The sequence below is a fragment of the Onychostruthus taczanowskii genome, unplaced genomic scaffold (assembly GCF_017590055.1).
Source record: "Onychostruthus taczanowskii isolate IOZ18803 unplaced genomic scaffold, ASM1759005v1 scaffold184, whole genome shotgun sequence".
Lineage (NCBI taxonomy): Eukaryota > Metazoa > Chordata > Aves > Passeriformes > Passeridae > Onychostruthus > Onychostruthus taczanowskii.
In genome coordinates, this window is record NW_024499062.1 from 1,003,740 (window position 1) to 1,025,333 (window position 21,594).

The 21,594-nt window shown below is 57.2% G+C and overlaps 3 protein-coding genes across 4 annotated transcripts in view; all 3 read right to left on the reverse strand.

The window, feature by feature from the left end:
• AHCYL2 (adenosylhomocysteinase like 2) overlaps positions 1–2,767 on the reverse strand; it is a 63,547-nt gene extending 60,780 nt beyond the window's left edge. The window contains exon 1 of the mRNA XM_041401098.1: positions 2,290–2,767. Coding sequence (XP_041257032.1) covers positions 2,290–2,706 — 417 coding nt within the window. The 5' untranslated portion in view covers positions 2,707–2,767. The remainder of the gene's footprint in view (positions 1–2,289) is intronic.
• Positions 2,768–7,177: 4,410 nt separating this feature from the next.
• SMO (smoothened, frizzled class receptor) lies at positions 7,178–12,010 on the reverse strand. The gene is made up of 11 exons (XM_041401100.1): positions 11,807–12,010; positions 11,064–11,273; positions 10,812–10,984; positions 10,434–10,653; positions 10,225–10,348; positions 10,053–10,145; positions 9,755–9,863; positions 9,406–9,591; positions 8,963–9,111; positions 8,744–8,878; positions 7,178–8,557 (listed from the first exon to the last, which is right to left on the reverse strand). Exons 1-11 carry the CDS (start codon positions 11,951–11,953, stop codon positions 8,073–8,075), a joined length of 2,031 nt encoding a protein of 676 aa, XP_041257034.1. The 5' UTR covers positions 11,954–12,010; the 3' UTR covers positions 7,178–8,072.
• A 3,661-nt stretch (positions 12,011–15,671) lies between these two features.
• Positions 15,672–21,345, reverse strand: TSPAN33 (tetraspanin 33). Of its 2 annotated transcripts, none has more exons than XM_041401070.1 (8): positions 21,187–21,345; positions 18,739–18,796; positions 18,497–18,624; positions 18,327–18,401; positions 18,137–18,232; positions 17,763–17,891; positions 16,847–17,008; positions 15,672–16,259 (listed from the first exon to the last, which is right to left on the reverse strand). In XM_041401070.1, the coding sequence occupies exons 2-8, from the start codon at positions 18,794–18,796 to the stop codon at positions 16,158–16,160; spliced, it is 750 nt and encodes a 249-aa protein (XP_041257004.1). In that variant the 5' UTR covers positions 21,187–21,345; the 3' UTR covers positions 15,672–16,157. The 2 variants fall into 2 exon arrangements, with proteins under 2 accessions (XP_041257004.1, XP_041257003.1); XM_041401069.1 differs by having other exon boundaries at positions 21,153–21,345.
• Between the last annotated feature and the right edge of the window lie 249 nt (positions 21,346–21,594).

The following is a 21,594-nucleotide window of genomic DNA, read 5'->3' on the forward strand; positions in this document are numbered from 1 at the left end:
CAGCTGGCACAGAAAAACCCAGCACAATCTATAACATCTGCATATAAATACATAAAAAAAATATCATCTACTCCATCTATTCCTTCCTATCTTACACCCTATCAAGGTGAAACACAAATCAGAAAATCTAAAGGGAGACTGATCAATAAAATGCTGAACTGACAGAAAAGAAGATTTAAAATGAGAGTGAAAAGAGGAAAAGAGTCACTGCAATTTTCTGGGAACTCTTTTTGTCTCAGAATTGCAGAATCACAATTTAGTGGCATGGTATCTCAAGGATGGGTGTTAGGATTCCAAGAAAAGGGAAAAAAAAAAACCAAACCAAGAAAAATATATTTATATAAACCAGCCAAGAAAAAAATACTGAGATTTTGTTTCTGCCTAACACTTGTAAGAATCACAGTTCCACTACAAATTTAATCGATTTTAATTAGACTTTCACCTCTATTTCAGCAAAGTTCTGTTGGATCTGAGTAAAAAAAGTGATCTTATTTTTGTTCTAAACCTCCTTTCACTTCAGCTCCACCTGCCCAATTGTACAGCCACGGGCCTGGGGACAATTTGATGGCTCCCAAATCTGGTTTTATTCCAATAAAAGCAGGATATGGAATATTATTTATTTCACTAAGTCCTCCTGAGGAGGAGAGGAGCTGCACGAATGAAAAGCCTGCTTTGAGAGGCTGGAACCTGCTGAAGTGGCTGGGAAAAGCAGGAGAAGGAACAGTTTGCACTCCCAGGTCCTCTCCAGCACATCCCAGGCAGAGGGATGCAGGAGCCAGCTGGGAATTCCAGGCTCCTCCTGGATCTGGGGGCTCTGCTCCTGGGATGAGGAGCAGCCAGGGAGTGATGCAGGGTTGAAGCTGTTCCAGGTTCCCAGCCACCCTCTGAAAAAAGGGTGAAATCCCTTTTTGTGATTGAACCCAGGAAAAAAAAATGGAGAGGGGTGGGATGAAGAGTTCAAGCACATTTGGGGAGAAACAGGGATGCCCTGAGGGTCTCTAAAAATAGAGATGGGATGAGGATATCAAAGAGAAAGGACTCCAAACACTGGGGTGGGAGTCAGGATCTCAGGGGAAAGTGTCCTTTACTGAGCAGCTGAACCCCCTCCTAACCCTAAAGGAGGGATTTAGGGGGAGAGGAAACCAAGATCCAGACCTTGTGCTCCCTCCAAGGTGAAACTGGAATTGCAGGGAAGCCACCCAGAAGGAAATCAGAGACCTCTCACCCCGGGCCCTCCAAAGGGAGAGGAAATTTTAGAGCAACTCCAAAAGAGGATGGAAGTGCATCAGCAGGGGAGGTGAGGTCTTCACCCCAAAATTCTGTGAGGTGAGAGGACAGGGACACTTCTTTCCCTACACTCCCCAAAAGGTTCAGAGGGGACAACTCCTCCTGAGATTCCCAATGGGAAGGATGCCAAAAAGGAGGGGAAAATGTGCCTGCACAGCAGGGAACACACAACCCCCAACTCCAGGGAGCCCCTGTGTCCCCCTGAGGAGCTGCAGACACAGGGATGGACTCGCCAGGATCCACAGCACCCCTGGGAGAGGGGCACCCCCAAAACCCCCCTGACACAGCCCGCAGCCAGGTATGGGCACACCTGGCCCTGCCCCACGTGGCCACATTTTTATCTCATCCACATTCCCCAGATAACCCTGGGAACGTGAACCTGGTGTGAACCCACACGCCCCAGAGCTCACACACCTGGGCTGAGGGAGTGGGGTGGAAAGGCACCCAGGAACACCTGGGGGTGCAGAAATGGGGGGGGAAAGGCATCCAGGGACACCTGGGGGTGCAGAAATGGGGGGGAAAGGCACCCAGGGACACCTGGGGGTGCAGAAATAGGGGGGAAAGGCACCCAATGTCACCTGGGGGTGTGGGAACGGGGTGTAAAGGCACCCAGTGTCACCTAGAAGTGCAGAAGTGGAGTGTAAACACATCTAGTGTCACCTGGGGGGTGCAGAAATGGAGTGTAAACACAGCCAGTGTCACCTGGGGGTGAGAGAACGGGGTGTAAAAGCATCCAGTATCACCTGGGGGTGCAGGAGTGAGGTGCAAAGGCACACAGTGTCAACCTGGGGGTGCAGAATTGCGGTGTAAACACACCCATATTTACCTGGGGCTGAGGGAACAGGGTGTAAAGGCACCCAGTGTCACCTGGGGGTGAGGGAATGCGGTGTAAAGGCACCAGGGTCACCCCACATGTCCCCACTGCACAGACACGAGGCGGGGGGGACAAGGCGCAGACACAGCCCCGCCGGGAGGGCCCGCTGCCGCTGCCGCCCCCGTTACCTTCTTGACGGTGCGCGGCGCCTCGGTGACGGTGCCGTCGGGGCTCACCAGCGCCTCGGCCGCGCCGCCGCTGCCGTCGCTGCCGTCGCGGTGCCGGTGCTGGGGGTGGTGAGGGTCGCTCCTCTTCATGGCCGAAGCCTGCGGCACCTTGGCGGCGGCCGAGGAGAGCCCGGCGGCCGAGGAGAGCCCGGCGGACGAGGAGAGCCCGGGGCAGCCGCCCCCCGGAGGCCGCTCGGCGGAGGGGGCCGGGGCCGCCTCACGCTCGGCGCCCGGCACGGGGCAGGCGGGCGCCGCCACGCCGTGCCCCGCTGCGTGAGCGCCCACAGGCTCGCACGGCGGCCCCGCCGCCTTGTCCATGGGGCCGCCGAGCTCCTTCAGCTCCACGGCGGGCGCGGCCACCGCCACCTGCACCGACATCGCCGCCGACTGCTCCGGCTCCGCGTCCGCTCCGGCTCCCTCAGGGCCGCCGGCCCCGCCTCGCCCCGCCCCGCCGCCCTCGCCGCCGCGCTGCATGCCGGGACATGCAGTCCTCCCGCCCGTGCTCCGCCCCGTCGCGACTACAGCTCCCGGCATCCCCTGCGGCGCGATACCGCGCCCCGCCTCCTCGCGGGGCCGCGCGGGGGTTGGTGGGAGTTGTAGTCCGCGCGGGGCCACCCGCCCCCCGTGAAGGCATTTGGTTGGTTTTTTTCGCGTTTTGGTGAATTTTCAGCGTTCCAGCCGCTGCGCACAGAATCGCAGAAGCACTGAGGTTGTAAAAGACCTTCAAGACCATCGAGACCAAGCTGTGCCCGATCCCCACCTTATGTACCCAGCCCGGAGCTCTGAGTGCCACATCCAGGAATTCTTGGATATGTCCGGAGATGGGCACTGCAAAGCTCCCTGGGCAGCCCCTGCCAAGGCCTGAGCCCCTTTCCATGGGGAAATTCCTGCTGATTCCACCCTGAGCTGCCCTGGCCCAGGCTGAGGCCGTTCCCTCTCCGCCTGTCCCTGTTCCCTGGAGCACAGCCCGACCCCCCCGGCTGTCCCCTCCTGGCAGGGACTTGTGCAGAGCCACAAGGGCCCCCCTGAGCCTCCTTTGCTCCAGACTCAGCCCCTTCCTAGCTCCCTCAGCCCTCCTGGGGCTCCATTCCCTCCCCAGCTCCTTTGTCCCTTCTCTGGACTCAATCTGTCACAGGCCTTGCTGTCCCCGCGGTGCCATGGCCTGGCCAGGCCGCTCCCCAGGCCTGGACCAAAATTAAGGAATTTCGGAGCCAAAGGGGTTGGAAAAGCTTTCCCAAATAGTGAAATCCAACCACTGCAAGGTCACCACAGTCCCCAAGTGTCACCAGCAAGGATGGATGTCCCACCAAGGCCATCCCAGTGGGAAAATTGGGTCAAAATGATGGAATTTCAGAGCCAAAGGGGTTGGGAAAGCCCTTCTAGACCATCAATCCCAACCAATGCCAGGAAAACCCATGGGAATGAGGAGCCACAACATCCTGGCACGGGGAACGTGCCATCCAAAATCCTGGGATTGCTGTGCTGCCAGGGCTGCCACCACTGAGCTCAGCCTACAGGCACAGCTCAGTAATAAACCACCACATTTATGATTTGCATTTCATTATTTCAGTTTTACCACCTTTTCTAAATCTGTTTTTTTTTGGGAATGTGCCTTTTTGGAGCGCAAACCCATCATTTTATTATTGCTATTTATTGAGACCAGCCCTGAGAGAAGAAATTGGTGGGTGAGACCTTAATTAATTCTCAATTCTCAAGCGTCAAAATTCCGATCCTCGAGCGTCCAATTCTCAAATCCCGGGCGAGCTCAAATCTCCTCTGCTGAGGAGAGCAGCTTGTGCTGACCCAGAAGTACAGAAACCTTCCAGAATTTGTCAGTTCCCAGTGCCACAGATCCCACAAAAAACCCCACCAGGTTGTTTTGGCCAAGCCCAAAATCCCCACCCTGATCTTCCTCTGCTGAGGAGAGCAGCTTGTGCTGACCCAGAAGTACAGAAACCTTCCAGAATTTATCAATTCCCAGTGCCACAGATCCCACAAAAACCCACCAGGTTGTTTTGGCCAAGGCAAAATCTCAACCCTGATCCTCCTCTGCTGAGGAGAGCAGCTTGTGCTGACCCAGAAGTACAGAAACCTTCCAGAATTTATCAATTCCCAGTGCCACAGATCCCACAAAAATCCACCAGATTGTTTTGGCCAAGCCCAAAATCCCAGCCCTGATCCTCCTCTGCTCAGGAGAGCAGCTTGTGCTGACCCAGAAGTACAGAAACCTTCCAGAATTTATCAATTCCCAGTGCCACAGATCCCACAAAAATCCACCAGATTGTTTTGGCCAAGCCCAAAATCCCAGCCCTGATCCTCCTCTGCTCAGGAGAGCAGCTTGTGCTGTCCTGGAAATAGAGAAACCCTACAGAAATTATAATTTCCTGATACCACAGATCCCACAAAAAACCCACCAGGTTGTTTTGGTCAAGGCAAAATTCTGACCCTGATCTTCTTCTGCTAAGAGCAGCTTGTGCTGCCCTAGAGATGGAGAAATCCTTTAAAATTTATCATTTCCCGGTGCCACAGATCCCACAAAAAACCCACCAGGTTGTTTTGGCCAAGGCAAAATCCCCACCCTGATCTTCTTCTGCTAAGAGCAGCTTGTGCTGCCCTAGAGATGGAGAAATCCTTTAAAATTTATCATTTCCCGGTGCCACAGATCCCACAAAAAACCCACCAGGTTGTTTTGGCCAAGGCAAAATCCTGTCCTGATCCTCCTCTGCTGAGGAGAGCAGCTTGTGCTGCCCTAAAGATGAAGAAATCCTTTAAAATTTATCATTTCCTGGTGCCACAGATCCCACAAAAAACCCACCAGGTTGTTTTGGCCAAGGCAAAATCCTGTCCTGATCCTCCTCTGCTGAGGAGAGGAGCTTGTGCTGCCTTGGAAATAGAGAAACCCTCCAGAATTTATAATTTCCTGGTGCCTCAGATCCCACAAAAAACTCATCAGGTTGTTTTTCAAACCCCTCACAAATGCAAAATCCTGACCCTGAGTTCTCTGCTGAGGACAGGAACTTGTGCTGACCTGGAAATACAGAAACTCTCCGGAATTTATCATCTCAGATCCCACAGATCCCACAAAAAGATCCCAGGTTGGTTTGCACATCCTTCACCATGGCAAAATCCTGACCCTCAGCCCACCGGGATCCAGTGTTTCAGAGAGGAGAGTGGGATCTTCCTCACCTTTTAAAGGATATTCCCAAAATCAGGAGAGTGGCAGGGATGTTGTTTTCCTGCCATGTGCTGCTGCCAGCACCCCCAAAACTCCTGGTGTTGAATGTCCATAAATCCCAGGGCTGCCCAGGGATCCAGGCCGTGCCTGGTGATTTCTCTGGACAAACAAGGGCTATCAGGAGAGGAGGGAGCGGCTCTTTGGGGAGGAAGGCTCCAACAATTGGGGCTCTGTGAGAAGCAGCAGCTCGGGGCTGGCTCCTTCCCTCACTCCCTGACACCAGCCTGGCCTGGCTCTGCCTGGAAATTTGGGAGAAAACAGCCTTGGAAAAGCAAAATTCCTCTCCTTGACAGTAGATGCACAGCAGAGTTTGGTTTCTCCCACCAACAGAACTGAGGTAGAAAAGGAGTGAAAGCCTAAATTTTCCAGGCTGTTTTCTGGTCCAACTGTGATTTCATCCTTTTAATTCCACCAGATGGGTGGAAAATGCCAATTTCTCCCTGGGGATCGGTGGTTCAGTGAATCCACAGGGAATATTACCCAAACCAGGGAATATTACCCTGGTGGTTCAGTGAATCCACAGGGAATAAATGAATCCACAGGGAATATTACCCAAACTCCCTGAAATTTCCCCATTTTTCCCCAGTGAAACCTCTGGGGGTGGTGGGAGATGTGGGATCCTCTGAGCTTTGCTCTCCTGCACCTCCCATGGGAATGCTGGAGCTTTTCCCTAAGGATATTTCAGGGGAATTTGCTGGATTTTGGCAAACTGGGGGTGTTTTCTTCCTGCAAAGTTTTCTCCCCCTGCACCAAATCAAGGTGGGGTTTTTTGGGAGGGGATGTGACATTGTCAGCACATCTCCTGCTGCTTCCAAAATTAAAGTATTTTGTTGTTTTGCTTTTTTTTTTTTTTTCAAAATGGCAAATTTTTAGTAATAGTTTTGTTAGAATTTTTATAACTGAGAAAGCCACAAAATAAAATATATACAAAGAAAAAGCCCCAAAAAAATGGAGATAAAGAGAAATATTTGGTTTCATCCCAGACAATCCAGCTTTGACTCTGTAGCAGGGTCAGCCCAAAAAAAAAAAAATAACAAACCCTGGAGAAATGCAATTTTCACTGACCAGTTCCAGCTAAATTTCGGGGTCTGCTTTGCAGGATAACCAAAGCCTGCAGCTGATTGGCTCTCAAGCAAAACAAAAAGATGATTTTTCCCAAAAGCAGCATTTTCTCCCCCAAAAAAGGCACCATCTGGTAGGAAACACCAGATGCCTCAGTGGGACCCCACCCAGGAGCACCCCAACGTTTGGGCAGCCCCAAATTTTGGGGGTTTGGGGGATATTTTAGCCCCTGGTGCCACCTGCTGGCAAAGGCCCCGCTCGTCCCCAAAACTGCCCAGTTGTCCCCAAAAGTGTCCCCACAGCCCCCCGAGGGCACTTCCAGCCCCTCAGAGCTCCCCCCTGCAGGTGGAACAGGGGGTTGAAAGCACTCTAAAGCAGTTTTTAATGTGCTTTAAAGCACTTTGAAACACTTTTAGGGCACTTTAAAGTGGTTTAAAACACCTTAAAGCAGCTTTTAAAGCAAGAGAGTTTTTAGGAGAAAGGACAACTCCCCTCCCAAAACGTTTTCCCGCATGGATCCCTCCCCAAAAGAGCCCAGAGCAGCCACTGGGATTGAAAATCTGTAAATTTAATACTGATACAGGAGAGTTTTTCCTTTACACAGCAAAAATGAACCCGTGGAGGTCACTGGGATAGCAAAAAAAAACCCAAAAAAACAAACAAAAAAAAAAGCCAGGAGCCTACCAGGATTAATAAAAATAGGGAAAACCCAAACACCAGCAGGGACTGCAGCCCTCCTGCCTCGGGGCTTTGCTGGGTTTGCTGTGACTTGATTTTTATTTTTTTCTAAAAAAATAATAAAAAAAGCTTTGCTCTGGGGGTTGCTGACCCTGATTCACCTCGAGCACCCCGAGGTTTTTGGGGTTGTTTTTTTGCCCTGGAGCACCCAGGCAGCCCCGGGTGCTTCCTGTCCCATCTCCCTGGTGCTGCCACCCCTCCAGTCCTGATCTGGGGCTGGCTCAGCTCTCTGGGGAGCTGGAAGGCACTTTGGGGTCTTGGAAGGGATTGGGGTGAACCCAAAATTGGGGTGCACACCAGGGATGCTGCTGCTGCACCTGACTGGGCTCACCCCGAGCAGAGGCACCGTGATACAAACATTAAAAAAATCAGAAATTTTAAAAAAAATTTGCTATTGGCACAAGTGGGGGTGAGCTCTACGTACCTCTAGCCGTGGGTGGGGCAGAGCTGCCCCAAATCTACCCTGATCTAGGCTGTCCCCAAGTGTCCCCCTGGTCCTTAAATCCCTGTGGGAGCTGGGCCTTGTCCCACCGACAGCTCCTTTCTCCCGGTGATGCCGGAGGGAATCCCAAAACCTCTCCGGGCTGGGAACTGCACGGAGACAAATCCTCCAAGGGGGAGAAACGGGACGTGCTCAGGTGGACGGAACATTTGGGACGGATCCCCGCGGGATCGGGCGGGTTCTGACCCTCCCCACATCCCGCAGGGATCAGAAGTCCGAATCGGGCTCCAGCAGCTCCGCCTCCACCAGGTTGGTCCGAGAGTGGATGGGGGCCAGCCCTGCCCGGCTGCCCTGAGTCCTGGCTGCCCCGGGCCGGGGCGGGGGGCCGGGCTGGGGGGGCCACAGGGGGCCCCCGTTGTGGTGCCAGCGCCCGGGGCTCTCGGCGTCGCTCTCGGGGCAGAAGGGGTTGCTGATCACGTGCAGGACGTGGCCCCCGGGGAAGGTGGCATCGGGCTGGACAGCTGGCAGGACATCGGGGACAAAAGCCACCAGGCAGGGCTGGGGGGGCAGGCGGGGCAGGCGAGGGACGGCGCTGGGGACGGCGCGGCGCCCCGGGCAGCGCTCGGGGTCTGGGGTCACCTCCTCCTTCTTCTTCTTCTTCCTCCGCTTCTTCTTGCGGCCGCTGCGCTTCTGCAGCTCCGGGGACACGTCGGCCTCCACCACCCACAGGTTGGCCCTCTCCTCTGGTGGCACTGGGGGACGTGGCGTGAGGTGGCCGTGAGTGGCCACGTCCCGCCTGTGCCCTCCACCACCCCACAAGAGCCCCCGCCACCCACCTGATCCCACGGCGATCCATCCCAAATATTCCATCAACCTCCCTGCACCCCCCAGCCCGGCTCGTCCCCCAGGAATTCCCCACGAGGTCCCCAAGGACTTGCCAGGTGTCGCCACGGGCGTCACGGAGATGTCCTGGGGAAGGATGGCCCCCCTCCTGGCCACCATCTTGGTGACGTGCTGGGCCCACGCCGAGGACACGTCGGCCGACGGCTCGTTGATGTTGAACGCCAAGCCAGCTGTGGGGACAGGGGGATCTGGTCAAGGGGGGACTTTGGGGACCCCGAGGGGCTGTTGGGGATGTCCCTGCCCTGGGTACATACCCACGGGGCCGTCGTGGGACACGGTGTGCATGCTGAAGGACAGCTCCTGGCCCGGGTCGCGCAGCAGCTCCTTGCGCTTGGAGAAGGCCTTGGCGATCATCTTGCTCTTCTTGATCCTCTTGGGCTGGTCATCGCTCTGCCCCGTCAGCCTGGGGACACAGAGGGCACAGAGGGGACAGGGGGCACAGCTGTCACAGCTGGGCCACAGGGAGCCTCCCCAGCTCCCCCTCCTGCACATGGGGACAGCAGGCTGGGGAATGGGTGCTTCGGGGTTAGAGGTGTCCCACAAATGCCACGTGGGAGAGGCCACCCCGTTCCTGAGCTGCTGTGAGCCTACAACCCATCGAGCTGAGGGACAAACATCTGGGAATGTCCTTCCAACATCCCACTGGATGGGGCAGGATGGGCTCCAGGGAGCTGGGGTGACACCCTCGGGGTCCCACCTGCACCAGGTGCGCTTCCAGATGAGCAGGGTGGCCTTGGTCCAGACCCAGGTGCTCATGGAGACGCCGGTGCCGAACATGGCGAAGAGGTTGATCTTCTCCACCAGGAGGCTCGGCCGGTTCTTGATCTCGCAGTCCGGGATGGGCTTGTTGGTCTGCGTGGCGATGGTCACGTTGGCCTCACACCTGCGGGGGGGACACACGGGGGACAGTGGCCGTAAGGAGCAGGGACAGCCCACAGCCCCCACGGCCCCGCAGGGAGGAGGTGTGGTGGCCCCGCTGGCGGGACACGGAGCTGTGCACTGCGGTGCCACCGCGTCCCCGTCAGCCCTGTCCCTGTCCCACTCACAGGACGTATTCCCGGAAGCTGCGCTCCCACTCGGCCTGGTTGAAGAAGTCATAGAAGTGGCAGCCAAAGGTGATGAAGACAAAGCCAAAGGCCAAGAAGCCAAAAATGCCTGGAAGAGAAGAGGGACATCCAGCCAAATTCCAGTGACACCAAGATGCCGCACTGGGGCCGTGCCACCACCACCACAGCTTTGTCCCCCGCTGCCGCCACCCCTGGGAAGGGGCCGTGTGACTTCAGGGGACAAAATGTCCCCGTTCCCACGGGATTCCCGGGGGAACGGTGCCGGTGAAGCCCTCACCCAGGCGCAGCATGGTCTCGTTGATCTTGCTGGCCGCCTTCTCGCTCAGCAGCCCGGGGTGGTTGCTCTTGATGGAGAAGAGCGTCATGACCCCTGCGGGGAGGACGAGGGGGTCAGGGTGTGGGGACACCCACGGTGACCCCGTCCCTTCCCAGAGCAGAGCCACACCTACCCCGGATGAGGAAATAGCCCCCCACGATGAGCACGAGCCCGATGGGGGCCAGCACGAAGCCGGCTCGGTAGCGGTAGTTCTTGTAGCCCACGAAGCAGATGCCACTGACGGAGTCACCGTCCACCTGGCAGCAGCAGGGACAGGGACAGGACGGTCAGCTGGCTGCGGCGTCACCCTGAGACACCATCCCGCGAGGGTGGCCCTGTTACCTGTGCCACGGCCAGGATGGCCACGGTCAGCACGAAGGGGATGGACCAGGTGATGAGGTGGAAGTAGGAGGTCTTGCCCAGCAGCGGCTGGTAGGTGGTGCCCAGGGCCTTGAAGGACGTGTGCCAGGCGTAGGTGAGCATGACAAACCAGATGACACCCGACATCAGCGAGTAGTACACGATGACGAAGATGATGACGCAGGACAGCGTCTCGTTGGAGCTGCACAGAGGTGAGGCGAGAGCGTCACCCACCCCCGCGAGGGGACACGCAGGAGCGCGGGGGTCTCGCCCTCTCCCAGGAGGGCAGCGAACCCCGAGAGCCCTCCTTGGTGTCGGGGACAGCTCTGCTGGCGGGCTGGGGACGGAGGTGACACCTACGTGGGCTCGCCCAGCCGCATGGTGCCGTCGGCCCGGCACACGATCTCGTCGCGGGCGCCGTCCATGAACTGTGCCAGCCAACCAATGCTGCCCACGAAGAAGCAGGCGTTGACGTAGAACAGGATGACGGCGGGGTAGCGGTTGGAGTTCCTCCAGTCAGCAACAAACGTGGCCTGGAGGGGTGGAGAAAGCGACAGCTCGGTGCCCGTCCCCTTCTGGGGACAGCTCCCCCAAAAGGAGCCCGAGTCTCACCAGGGTGAAGAAGGTGCAGAAGATGGTGACGGAGCTGAAGGCGGCGATGTAGACGTGCATCTCGCGGTGCTCCTTCTCGGTGAACAGCGGGTTCTGGCACTGGATGCCGCAGCCCTCCACGTCCTCGTACCAGCTCTTGGGGTTGTCCGTCCTCACCAGCGGCGCCTCGCACTGCCCCGAGCTGTTGAACTTGATGTTCTGCACCTCGTTCTGCCAGAGGGGAAACCAGGCCGTGAGGAGGAGGAGGAGGAGGAGGAAGAGACACCCCCGTGGCCAAGATGGACATCAGTCCCCTGTGGAGGGCAGCTGGGTTCCAGAGAATCACCATGGAATCAAGGAATGGGTTGGGTGGGAAGGGACCTCAAAGCCCCTCCAGTGCCACCCCTGCCATGGCAGGGACACTGCCACTGTGCCAGGCTGCTCCAGCCCCAGTGTCCAGCCTGGCCTTGGACATTCCAGGGATGCAGGGGCAGCCCCAGCTGCTCTGGCAATTCCAGCCCAGCCAGGAATTCCTCATGGCCAAGATGCCATCCATGGCTGCCCTCTGGCACTGGGAGCCATTCCCTGTGTCCTGTCCATCCCTTGTCCCCAGTCCCTCTGCAGCTCTCCTGGAGCCCCTCCAGGCCCTGGAATGTGCTGGAAGCTCTCCCTGGATCCTCCTCCTCTCCAGGCTGACCAACAGCAGCCCTTCTCTCCTCCAGAGAGTGACCTTCCCTCCCCAGGCCCGTGTGCCCGTGCCGTACCGGGCAGCCCTCGGGGAAGCGGTCGGTGGTGCACTTGAGGAAGTCGGGCCAGCCGCGCTCGCGCTCCACGATGGTGCAGGGTGCCCGGGTGGCCTGGCACAGGGTCTGGCTGGGCAGCTCCACCTGCCCGTCCTCGCACTTGGGCATGTAGACGGCACAGAGCAGGGGCTGGATGACGTCCCAGCAGCGCGGGGCGTTGCGCAGGCCTGCGGGGAGGGGACAGCGCCGTCACCACCCCTGGCACGGCCACCTCCTGCTGTCCCCACAGCACCCACACAGCCCTGGGACCCCTCTGTGGGACCCTCCTGCTGTCCCCACAGCACTGGGACCCCTCTGTGGGACCCTCCTGCTGTCCCCACAGCCCTGGGACCCCTCTGTGTGGCCACTGTGCCCATCACTAGGGCTGCCCCTCCATACTGTACCCCCATACTGCTCTTGTCCACACTGTGCCCACCCCCAGCCCCTGATAAATCATTTTCTGTACTGTACCCATCCCCAGCCCCCCTCTATACAGTTTTCTATACTGTGCTCATTCTCAGGCCAGTGCTATACAGTTTTCTATACTTTGCCTATCCTCACTCACCCTCCATACAGTTTTCTATACTGTACCCATCCCCAGCTCCCCTCTGTAAAGTTTTCTTTACTCTACCCATCTCCAGCCCCCTGCTAGGCACTTTTCTATACTGTACCCCATGAAGAAGCATTCCTAGCCATGTGCTATACAATTTTCTATACTGTACCCATCTCCAGCCCCCTGCTAGGCACTTTTCTATACTGTACCCACCCCCAGCCCCCCTCCATGAAGTTTTCTATACTGTACCCATCCCCAGCCCTGTGCTATAAAGTTTTCCATACTGTATGCACCCCCCTCCATACTGTACCCCCACACTGCTCTTGTCCACACTGTGCCCACCCCCAGCCCCTGATAAACCATTTTCTGTACTGCACCCATCCCCAGACTCCTGCTGTGCCCATGTCTGAGGCCATTCTATCCTGTTTTCCCCCCTACACCCCGCCCTCCCTGTACCCCAATCTCCTGCTCCCCTCCACAATACACAATCTCCACTCCTCTGCTGTACAGTTTTCTGTACTGTGCCCATCCCCAGACACCCACTATACTGCTCCTCCCCATGCTGCTCCTATCTCCAGTCTCTTTGTAATCCATTTTCTATACTGTACCCATTTCCAGTCCCTTTTTAACCAGTTTTCTATACTGTACCCATCTCCAGTCACTTCTCAATCAGTTTTCTGTACTGTACCCACCCCCAGCCCCCCTCTATACAGTTTTCTATACTGTATGCACCCCCAGCCGCGGTGCTCGGCGGGCTTAGGGCGGCTCGCAGCGGGGCGAGGGGCCCGCCATGGCCCCGCCGCCTTTGTTGGGCTCGCCGGGAGCGAGCGGAGCGGCCCCGCTGCTGCTGCTCCTCCTCCTCCGCCGCCGCCGCCCGCGGCCCGGCCCGGCCCGCGCCCCCCGCCGGGGCGGGCTGAGGGAGGGACCGCGGGGGAAGCGCTGCGGAGGGTAAGAGACGCGATTTGTGAGGGGGAAAGTCGCTGAAAAGTGAGGGAAAAGTCTTTTTTTTGAGAGCAAAGAGTCTCCCCTTCTGTGAGGAAAAAGTTCCTCTCGTGAGGAGAGTCACTGTGGTCAGGAAAGGTTTCCTTTTTGTGAGGAAAAGTTCGTTTTTGTGAGGAAAAGTTCTCCTTTTCTGAGGGAAAGGTCTTTTTTTGTGAGGAAAAGTTCCTTTTTATGAGGAAAAAGTCGCTAAAAAGTGAGGGAAAAGTCGCTAAAAAGTGAGGGGAAATGCTTTTTTTGGGAGGAAACAGTCTCCTTTTGTGAGGAAAAAGTTCCTCTCGTGAGGAAAGAGTCGCTTTTGGTCAGGAAAAGTTCGTTTTTGTGAGGAAAGAGTCACTTTTGGTCAGGAAAAGTTCGTTTTTGTGAGGAAAAGTTCCTTTTTATGAGGAAAAAGTTGCTTTTTGTGAGGGAAAAAGTCGCTAAAAAAGTGAGGGTAAAGTCTTTTTTGGAAGGAAAAAGTCCCCCTCACAAAAGGCCTTTGTGAGGAAAAAGCGGCTTTTTGTGAGAAAAAGTTACATTTTGTGGGGAAAATATTCCTTTTTCTGAGGGGAAAAGTTCCTTTTTGTGCAGAAAAACTCCTGTGTGAGGAAAAAAAAGTCACTTTTTGTGAGGGAAAAGTTCTTTTTTCTGAAGAAAAAGTTCCCTTTTGGGAGGAAAAGGTTCCCTTTTCTTGAGAAAAAATTCACTCATGAAGAAAAAGTCTTTTGGTCAGGAAAAGTTCGTTTTTGTGAGGAAAAGTTCCTTTTTATGAGGAAAAAGTTGCTTTTTGTGAGGGAAAAAGTCGCTAAAAAAGTGAGGGTAAAGTCTTTTTTGGAAGGAAAAAGTCCCCCTCACAAAAGGCCTTTGTGAGGAAAAAGCAACTTTTTGTGAGAAAAAGTTACATTTTGTGGGGAAAATATTCCTTTTTCTGAGGGGAAAAGTTCCTTTTTGTGCAGAAAAACTCCTGTGTGAGGAAAAAAAAGTCACTTTTTGTGAGGGAAAAGTTCTTTTTTCTGAAGAAAAAGTTCCCTTTTGGGAGGAAAAGGTTCCCTTTTCTTGAGAAAAAATTCACTCATGAAGAAAAAGTCACCTATAGTGAGGGAAAAGTTCTTGTTTTTGAAGAAAAAGTCTATTTTTGTGAGAAAAAAGTCACTATTTGCAAGGGAAAAGTTCATTTTTATGACGAAAAGGTCCAATTTTCGAAGGAAAAAGTCACTTTTGTGACAAAACCATCACTTTATATGAGGAAAATATCAATTTTGTGAGGGAAAAGTTCCTTCTTGTGAGGAAAAGATCCTTTTTTTTCTGTGAAATAAAATGTCCTTCTGATGAAAAAGCCTTTGTGAGTAAAAAGTTACTTTTTGGAGGCGAAAAGTTGCCTTTGGGGGGAAATAAACCACCTTTGGGAGAAGAAAAGTCACTTTTTTGAGGGAAAAGTTACTTTTTGGGGAGCAAAGCAAAAGTTACTTTTCTGGGACAAAATACACTTTTTGTGGGGAAAAAATGGTTACTTTTTTGGGGGGAGTACTCTTTGGGGAAAAATCAATTTTATGGGAGAAAAGGCAATTTTGAGGGAAGAAAACTTGACTTTTGTGGAGGAAAGTCCCTTTTTTCGGGGGTGAGTTACCTTTTTTTGAGGGGGAAAATCAGTTTGGGGGGACAAAAGACACTTTTGGGTAAAGAAAAGTTGGGTTTTGGGGACAAGTCCCTTTTGGGGTAAAAAGATGGGGGTTTTGAGGGGGAAAAGTCATTTTTTTGGAGAGCAGCTACTTCTTAGGGTAAACTTGCTTTTTTGGAATGAGAAGTAGCTCTTCGGAGGGGACGTTTTGGGAAGAAAAATGAATTCCAGAGGGGGAAAAAATAACTTTTTTTTGTGGGGAGGTGCCGCTGCTCAGAGAAGCAATCGCTTTTGGGGGAAGAAATCGCATTTTGGCGGGGGGATGAGGCGGATTTTGAGGGGGAAAAAAAGCCAAAAAAAGAGGTTTTTTATGAGAGAAGCCTCCCGGCCGCACACAAAGAGCCGGGCGCTGGGCCGCATCCCGGCTCCCTCCGCGGGAGGGACCACCCAGCCCGAGCTGAAGGAAAATTAAAATTAAAAAAAAAACACACTAAAAACCCAACCCCAAAAAACTCCACCCACGGGTTTGCGACAGCACCGAGGGGCCGGGCCGGGCCCCTCAGCCGCTTTTTTTCCCCTGGTTTTGGGGTCTCACAAGAGCACTGGGCCGTGGCTGTGCGGCCTGGGGCGGCCTCGGCGTGTCCCCAGAGCCACCGCGGTGTCCCCTGCGCAGCCTGGCACAGCTCGGAGCGTCCGGCCTCGTGTCTTTATTGTCCGGGAAAGCCAAGGGATGGGCACGCCCTGGGTCAGCCCGGGTCAGCCCGGCTGTGCCCTCCCGCTGTCCCCGCGGCCGGGGACACCGGGACGGACACGCGGCCATGGGGGGGAATGTCCCCGGTCCCGCAGCCCGGCCTGGGCGAAGGCAGCTCGGTGCACGGACAGACAGACAGACAGACAGGCAGACAAGCGTCCTTCTCCAGCGCACGCGGGGAGGGGGAGCACATCCCTTTGCGCACCAGCAGGACGGACGGACAGACAGCGATTCTCCGGCGCTGCTTCAGCTCAGCCCCTCCAGGCCGAGCCCAGCGGCGGCTGCCAAAGGCACGGAGTCTCCTCCGCGGCCAGCGCGGATCCGCATTCCCTGTCCTCCAGCGAGGCCCCTCGGGCTGTCCCCGCGGATCCGGGGATCGGGAACGGCCCCGGAGCGCCCGGGAGAGCCGCCGTACCGCGGGGAGGCTGCGGGCTCAGGACCAGGGGTCTGCCCGGTGCTGCTGGTTGTAGAGCTGCAGCTTGATCTGGTCGCGGATCTGGTTGATGAGGAGCCGCGCCAGGACGATGCCCACCAGCTGCAGGGGAGAGGGACGGGGAGGGAAACAAGAGAGCAGGGGAGTGGGAAGAGGAGAGGGATGGGGAAGGAAAGGGGGATAGGTAAGGAGAGGGAGGGGAGAGGACGAAAGGGGAGATGGAGGAGAGGGAAAGGGGAAGTGAGATAAAGGGAAGGCAAAGGGGAAGGAGAAGGGAGGAGGAAGAATTAAGGGAGAGGAAGACGGAGGAGAAGGGAAGACACAGAGGAAGAAGAACAGGGAAGGAAATGAGAGAGGAAGAAGGAAGGAAAGAGGCAGAGGAGAAAGGGAGAGAGAGGGAAGGGGAAGAGGGAAGTGGGTGAGGACGAGGAAGGAGAGAAAAGCGAGAGAAAGGGTGAGAAAGAGCAGGAGGGATGGGGGAGAGGGAGAAGAAGGAAGGGGAGAGGGAGGTACTGAGCAACAGCACGCAGTGTCACCCCATGCCCCCGTGCCTGACATTTGCATCACTCCCCCACCCCAAATCCCATCCCGACTCCCCCATCTCACAACCAGCCACCATTAATTAAGTCAGCTCCCCCCAAAACCCCACAAAGCAGAGCTCTGGGGCGGCCCCTTGTCCCCCGCAGTACCTGGGGCAGGGCCAGCCCCAGGGTGATGCCCCCCAGCAGGAAGAGGTTGCTGTGGGTCCAGTTGACCAGCTTGTCGATGCAGCCGTTGGTGTGGATGAAGGCACTGGCCTCCAGGTAGCCCCGGGCCTGCATCCCGTGGCCACACATGGTGTTGATGACAGCCTGGGAGAGGGGACACAGCACAGAGGGGCTGGGGACACAACACACTGCGCTCCCTGCTCTTGGGGGGCAGCTGTGCAGTGACCAGGCCCCTGCCTTGGTGGGGTGTCCCTCAGTGTCCCCATGCCAGCCCTGCAGAGCCACCTGGCCCCAAAGAGCCAATTCCAGCTTTGGAGTCGGAGAATTCTCCCCACCTCACCACAACATTCCACCCAGGAGTCCCCAAACCCAACGGTTGGGTTGGGATGGGGAACCCAAACCCAGAGGGTGGAACTGGGGACACAAACCTAGAGTGTGGGATGGGGACACAAACCCAGAGTGTGGGATGAGGACACAAACCCAGAGGGTGGGATGGGGGAACCCAAACCCAGAGGGTGGGATGGGGACACAAACCCAGAGGGTGGGATGGGGACACAAACCCAGAGTGTGGGATGGGGACACAAACCCAGAGGGTGGGATGGGGAACCCAAACCCAGAGGGTGGGATGGGGAACACAAACCCAGAGGGTGGGATGGGGACACAAACCCAGAGGGTGGGATGGGGACACAAACCCAGAGGGTGGGATGGGGAACCCAAACCCAGAGGGTGGGATGGGGACACAAACCCAGAAGGTGGAACTGGGGACACAAACCCAGTGTGGGATGGGGTCCGTTTGTGTTCCCTCCCCTTGGGCAGGGCTGCAGGCCCAGCGCAGCCCCAGGGAAGGGAGGACAGGCACGGGGCAGGGTCCCCTGAGGCCAGCCCAGGACAGACAGACCTGGTCGGCGTCGTGCAGGCAGCAGGAGAAGGGCACGGAGCAGCGCTCGCGGCTGGGGTTGGTGGCCGTGCAGTTGAAGTACATGTTCTGGGACCAGTCCTTGTAGGAGACACCCCCGCAGCAGCTGAACTGCGGGCAGGGCAGGGGGCTCAGCAGGGAGGGGACCCTAGCCCACGGCAGGGGGACAGGACACTCAGGGCTCTTTGTGCCCCCAGCCCTCCCCAGCCTCCCCCTGCCCGGGCAGGACATCACCACGAACACCTTGGAAGAGCCATCCGACGTCCCCAGCCTGTGCTACCCCACAGATGTAAGCCTGGCACAGAAGTGGGGACCCCTCATCCACTGGGGGGACCCTGCAGAGCCCCCCTGGTCACCTCCTTCTGCCCGAAATCGATGAGGTTCTGCAGGTCCAGGTCATCCCGGTAATGCACGATGGCCCCGTTGATGATCTCGCTGACCTTCCCGCGGGCCTGGGGGACAAACGGGGGGACAGCAGCCAGCCTGTCACCCAGCAGGACAGGACTGGGGTCACCCAGCACCCCCACTGCCCTCCCCTATCAGCACCTTATCAGAGAACACAAAGCCCAGCGCGCCGGCCGCCAGCTGCAGGAGGAAGATGATGGTCAGGCAGACGGAGAACTGCGGGAAGAGGAACGTGACGGTGAGGGGAAGAGCAAGGTGACAGTGATGCCACCAGGGTCCCCAGCAGGGTCCCCAGCCCTGGCAGGACTCACCATCTGCAGCAGGCAGATGTTCTCCCGCAGCGAGCCGACGCAGCCGCAGAAGGTGATGAGGAAGGTGAGGACGCCCACCACGACGAGGAGGATGGCAGGGTCCACTGCCAGGCACGCCAGGGCCGCCTCTGTCACCACGGGCGAGCTGTCACCAGCACCGCCAGCACCCCCAGGAGCCCACATGCCACCCCCAGCGTGCTGGTGGCTCGGGACCAGCAGGGCTGGGGAGCCCCCGAGCTCACCTGCGTGCTTCAGCAGCCGGGCGTACACCCCCACGGCCACCATCACCATGGAGATCATCTGCAGAGGGACACAGGTGACCCCGCAGGTGTCACCACCCCCATGCCACCCCCACGGCCCCACCTGCAGCCCCCCCAAAGCCAGGGAGGCACCAGAGCTGCAGCCGCTGCTTCAGTTTCCCCTTGTCACACTGTGTCCCCTCCTCCCTGGAGGTCGCCTCTGTCCCCTCCTCCCTGGAGGTCACCCCTGTCCCCTCCTCCCTGGAGGTCACTCGCCAGCCAGTGCTGTTCCTCTACTGGTGGCTGGACACAGGGATGTGGTTTATGGGAAGTGAGAAACTTCCTCAAATATAAAATTGCAAACACGGAAATAACCCACAAAAAAAAACCCCTGCAGAAAACCCCCACAAAAGCATTAAAAAAAACCCCTAAATATAAAAAAACCCCAAACCTCCCAAGCAGTACAAAAGTCTCCAAAATGTTTTGAAAAAGTCCCTGAAGCATAAAAAAAAATACTCAAAATATAAAACTTTTCAAAAACATAAAAATCCCTCAAAACATTAGGAAAAAAAAAACCATCAAAAAGGCCCCCAAACATGGAAAACTGTGGCTTCCCTACAGGAGATGTCCCTGGGGTGGGCTGGGGACAAGAGGGGTCTCTGTCCCCCTCTCTGGGGGTTGTCACCTGTGTGGGTTCCTGGTGAAGTGGTGGGGACCCAAAGGACCCCAAAAACCCTCGGGAAATGGGGAAAACCCCTTCTGTAGGTTCTGGAATGGGGGATCCCAGTGGGATGGGGACACCCCCAGGGGCCAGGAGCCCCTCAGGAATGGGGGGTCACGGTGGGGGCTCCAGGGACCCTGAGGAGAGCAGATTCCAGTGGGGACAGCTCCAAAGCCAAGGGGCTCCCGGTGGGATCCTGGGGATGGAGGTGGGTTGGGGGATCCTGGGAATGCGGGGTCCCAAACAGGTCCAGGGCTGGAGAGAGGGCTGGGGGTCCCTGGGGAGGGGGGATCCCAAAAGGATTCAGGGATGGAGACAATCCTAAGGGCTGGGGGTCCCTGGGGATGGAGGATCCCTGGGGATGGGGGATCCCAGTAGGGTTCAGCGATGGAGACATTCCCAAGGGCTGGGGGTCCCGGTGGGATCTCAGGGATGGGGGATCCCAAAAGGGATGGAGACATTCCCAAGGGCTGGGGGTCCCGGTGGGATCTCAGGGAACATGGAAAACTGTGGCTTCCCTACAGGAGATGTCCCTGGGGTGGGCTGGGGACAAGGGGGTCTCTGTCCCCCTCTCTGGGGGTTGTCACCTGTGTGGGTTCCTGGTGAAGTGGTGGGGACCCAAAGGACCCCAAAAACCCTCGGGAAATGGGGAAAACCCCTTCTGTAGGTTCTGGAATGGGGGATCCCAGTGGGATGGGGACACCCCCAGGGGCCAGGAGCCCCTCAGGAATGGGGGGTCACGGTGGGGGCTCCAGGGACCCTGAGGAGAGCAGATTCCAGTGGGGACAGCTCCAAAGCCAAGGGGCTCCCGGTGGGATCCTGGGGATGGAGGTGGGTTGGGGGATCCTGGGAATGCGGGGTCCCAAACAGGTCCAGGGCTGGAGAGAGGGCTGGGGGTCCCTGGGGAGGGGGGATCCCAAAAGGATTCAGGGATGGAGACAATCCTAAGGGCTGGGGGTCCCTGGGGAGGGGGGATCCCAAAAGGATTCAGGGATGGAGACAATCCTAAGGGCTGGGGGTCCCTGGGGAGGGGGGATCCCAAAAGGATTCAGGGATGGAGACAATCCTAAGGGCTGGGGGTCCCTGGGGATGGGGGATCCCGGTAGGGTTCAGCGATGGAGACATTGCCAGGGGGTCCTGGTGGGATCTCGGGGATGGGGGATCCCAAAAGGGTTTGGGGATGGAAACATTCCCAAGGGCTGGGGGTCCCGGTGGGATCTCAGGGATGGGGGATCACAACAGGGATCAGGGATGGAGACATTCCCAAGGGCTGGGGGTCCCGGCGGGATCTCAGGGATGGGGGATTGGGGATCCCAAAAGGGATGGAGACATTGCCAGGGGGTCCTGGTGGGATCTCGGGGATGGGGGATCCCAACAGGGATGGAGACATTCCCAAGGGCTGGGGGGTCCCTGGGGATGGGGGATCCCAACAGGGATGGAGACATTCCCAAGGGCTGGGGGGTCCCTGGGGATGGGGGATCCCAACAGGGATGGAGACATTCCCAAGGGCTGGGGGGTCCCTGGGGATGGGGGATCCCAACAGGGATGGAGACATTCCCAAGGGCTGGGGGTCCCGGCGGGATCTCGGGGATGGGGCTCCCGGGAATGGCGGTGTCCCAGGGGGTGCAGGGATGGGGACAGCCCCCGGGTGCGGGCGTCCTTCGGGAGCGGGGTGTCGCGGTGTCCCCGCACTCACCCAGAAGAGCAGGTTGAAGAAGAAGAGCACGTACTTGGCCACCGGGCTCACGAAGGAGAAATCGTCCCCGAGGGGCCCGGCGGGGACGGCCGCCCTCTTCGCCATGGCCGAGCGGAGCCGAGCGGGACCGAGCGGAGCCGAGCGGAGCCGAACCGGACCGGTCCCCGCTTCGCCCCGCTGCGAGCGCCACCGAACCCCGACCCCTTCCCGCCCGCTCATTGGCTGGCCCCTCCTCACTCTGCCTTTCTATTGGATAGTCGCCCCGTCGCTCAGCCCCGCGGGTCCCGCCCCCGCTCTGCCGCACCTGTCCGTGATTTAAAGGGCCCGCGCACCTCGTCCCGTCCCGGTCCGTGCGGGGCCAAATCCCGCCCGGGCCGTCCCGAAACCGCCCGAACCGTGCGGCCCGTGCCCCAGAGAGCCCCCCAGCTTGGAGGGAGTGTGG

What these genes read in the sequence shown, in the direction of transcription:
- SMO (XM_041401100.1), bottom strand. Translation starts at nt 11,953, where the DNA reads ATGCCCAAGTGCGAGGACGGGCAGGTGGAGCTGCCCAGCCAGACCCTG. An exon ending in GGGCTATTTCCTCATCCGGG is followed by an intron (nt 10,146 to 10,224) that starts GTAGGTGTGGCT and finishes TCCTCCCCGCAG; the next exon opens with GGGTCATGACGCTCTTCTCC. An exon ending in AGCTTCCGGGAATACGTCCT is followed by an intron (nt 9,592 to 9,754) that starts GTGAGTGGGACA and finishes TCCCCCCCGCAG; the next exon opens with GTGTGAGGCCAACGTGACCA.
- TSPAN33 (XM_041401069.1), bottom strand. Translation starts at nt 21,257, where the DNA reads ATGGCGAAGAGGGCGGCCGTCCCCGCCGGGCCCCTCGGGGACGATTTC. An exon ending in TCTTCAACCTGCTCTTCTGG is followed by an intron (nt 18,797 to 21,152) that starts GTGAGTGCGGGG and finishes GTCCCTCTGCAG; the next exon opens with ATGATCTCCATGGTGATGGT. An exon ending in GCTTTGTGTTCTCTGATAAG is followed by an intron (nt 18,233 to 18,326) that starts GTGCTGATAGGG and finishes TTTGTCCCCCAG; the next exon opens with GCCCGCGGGAAGGTCAGCGA.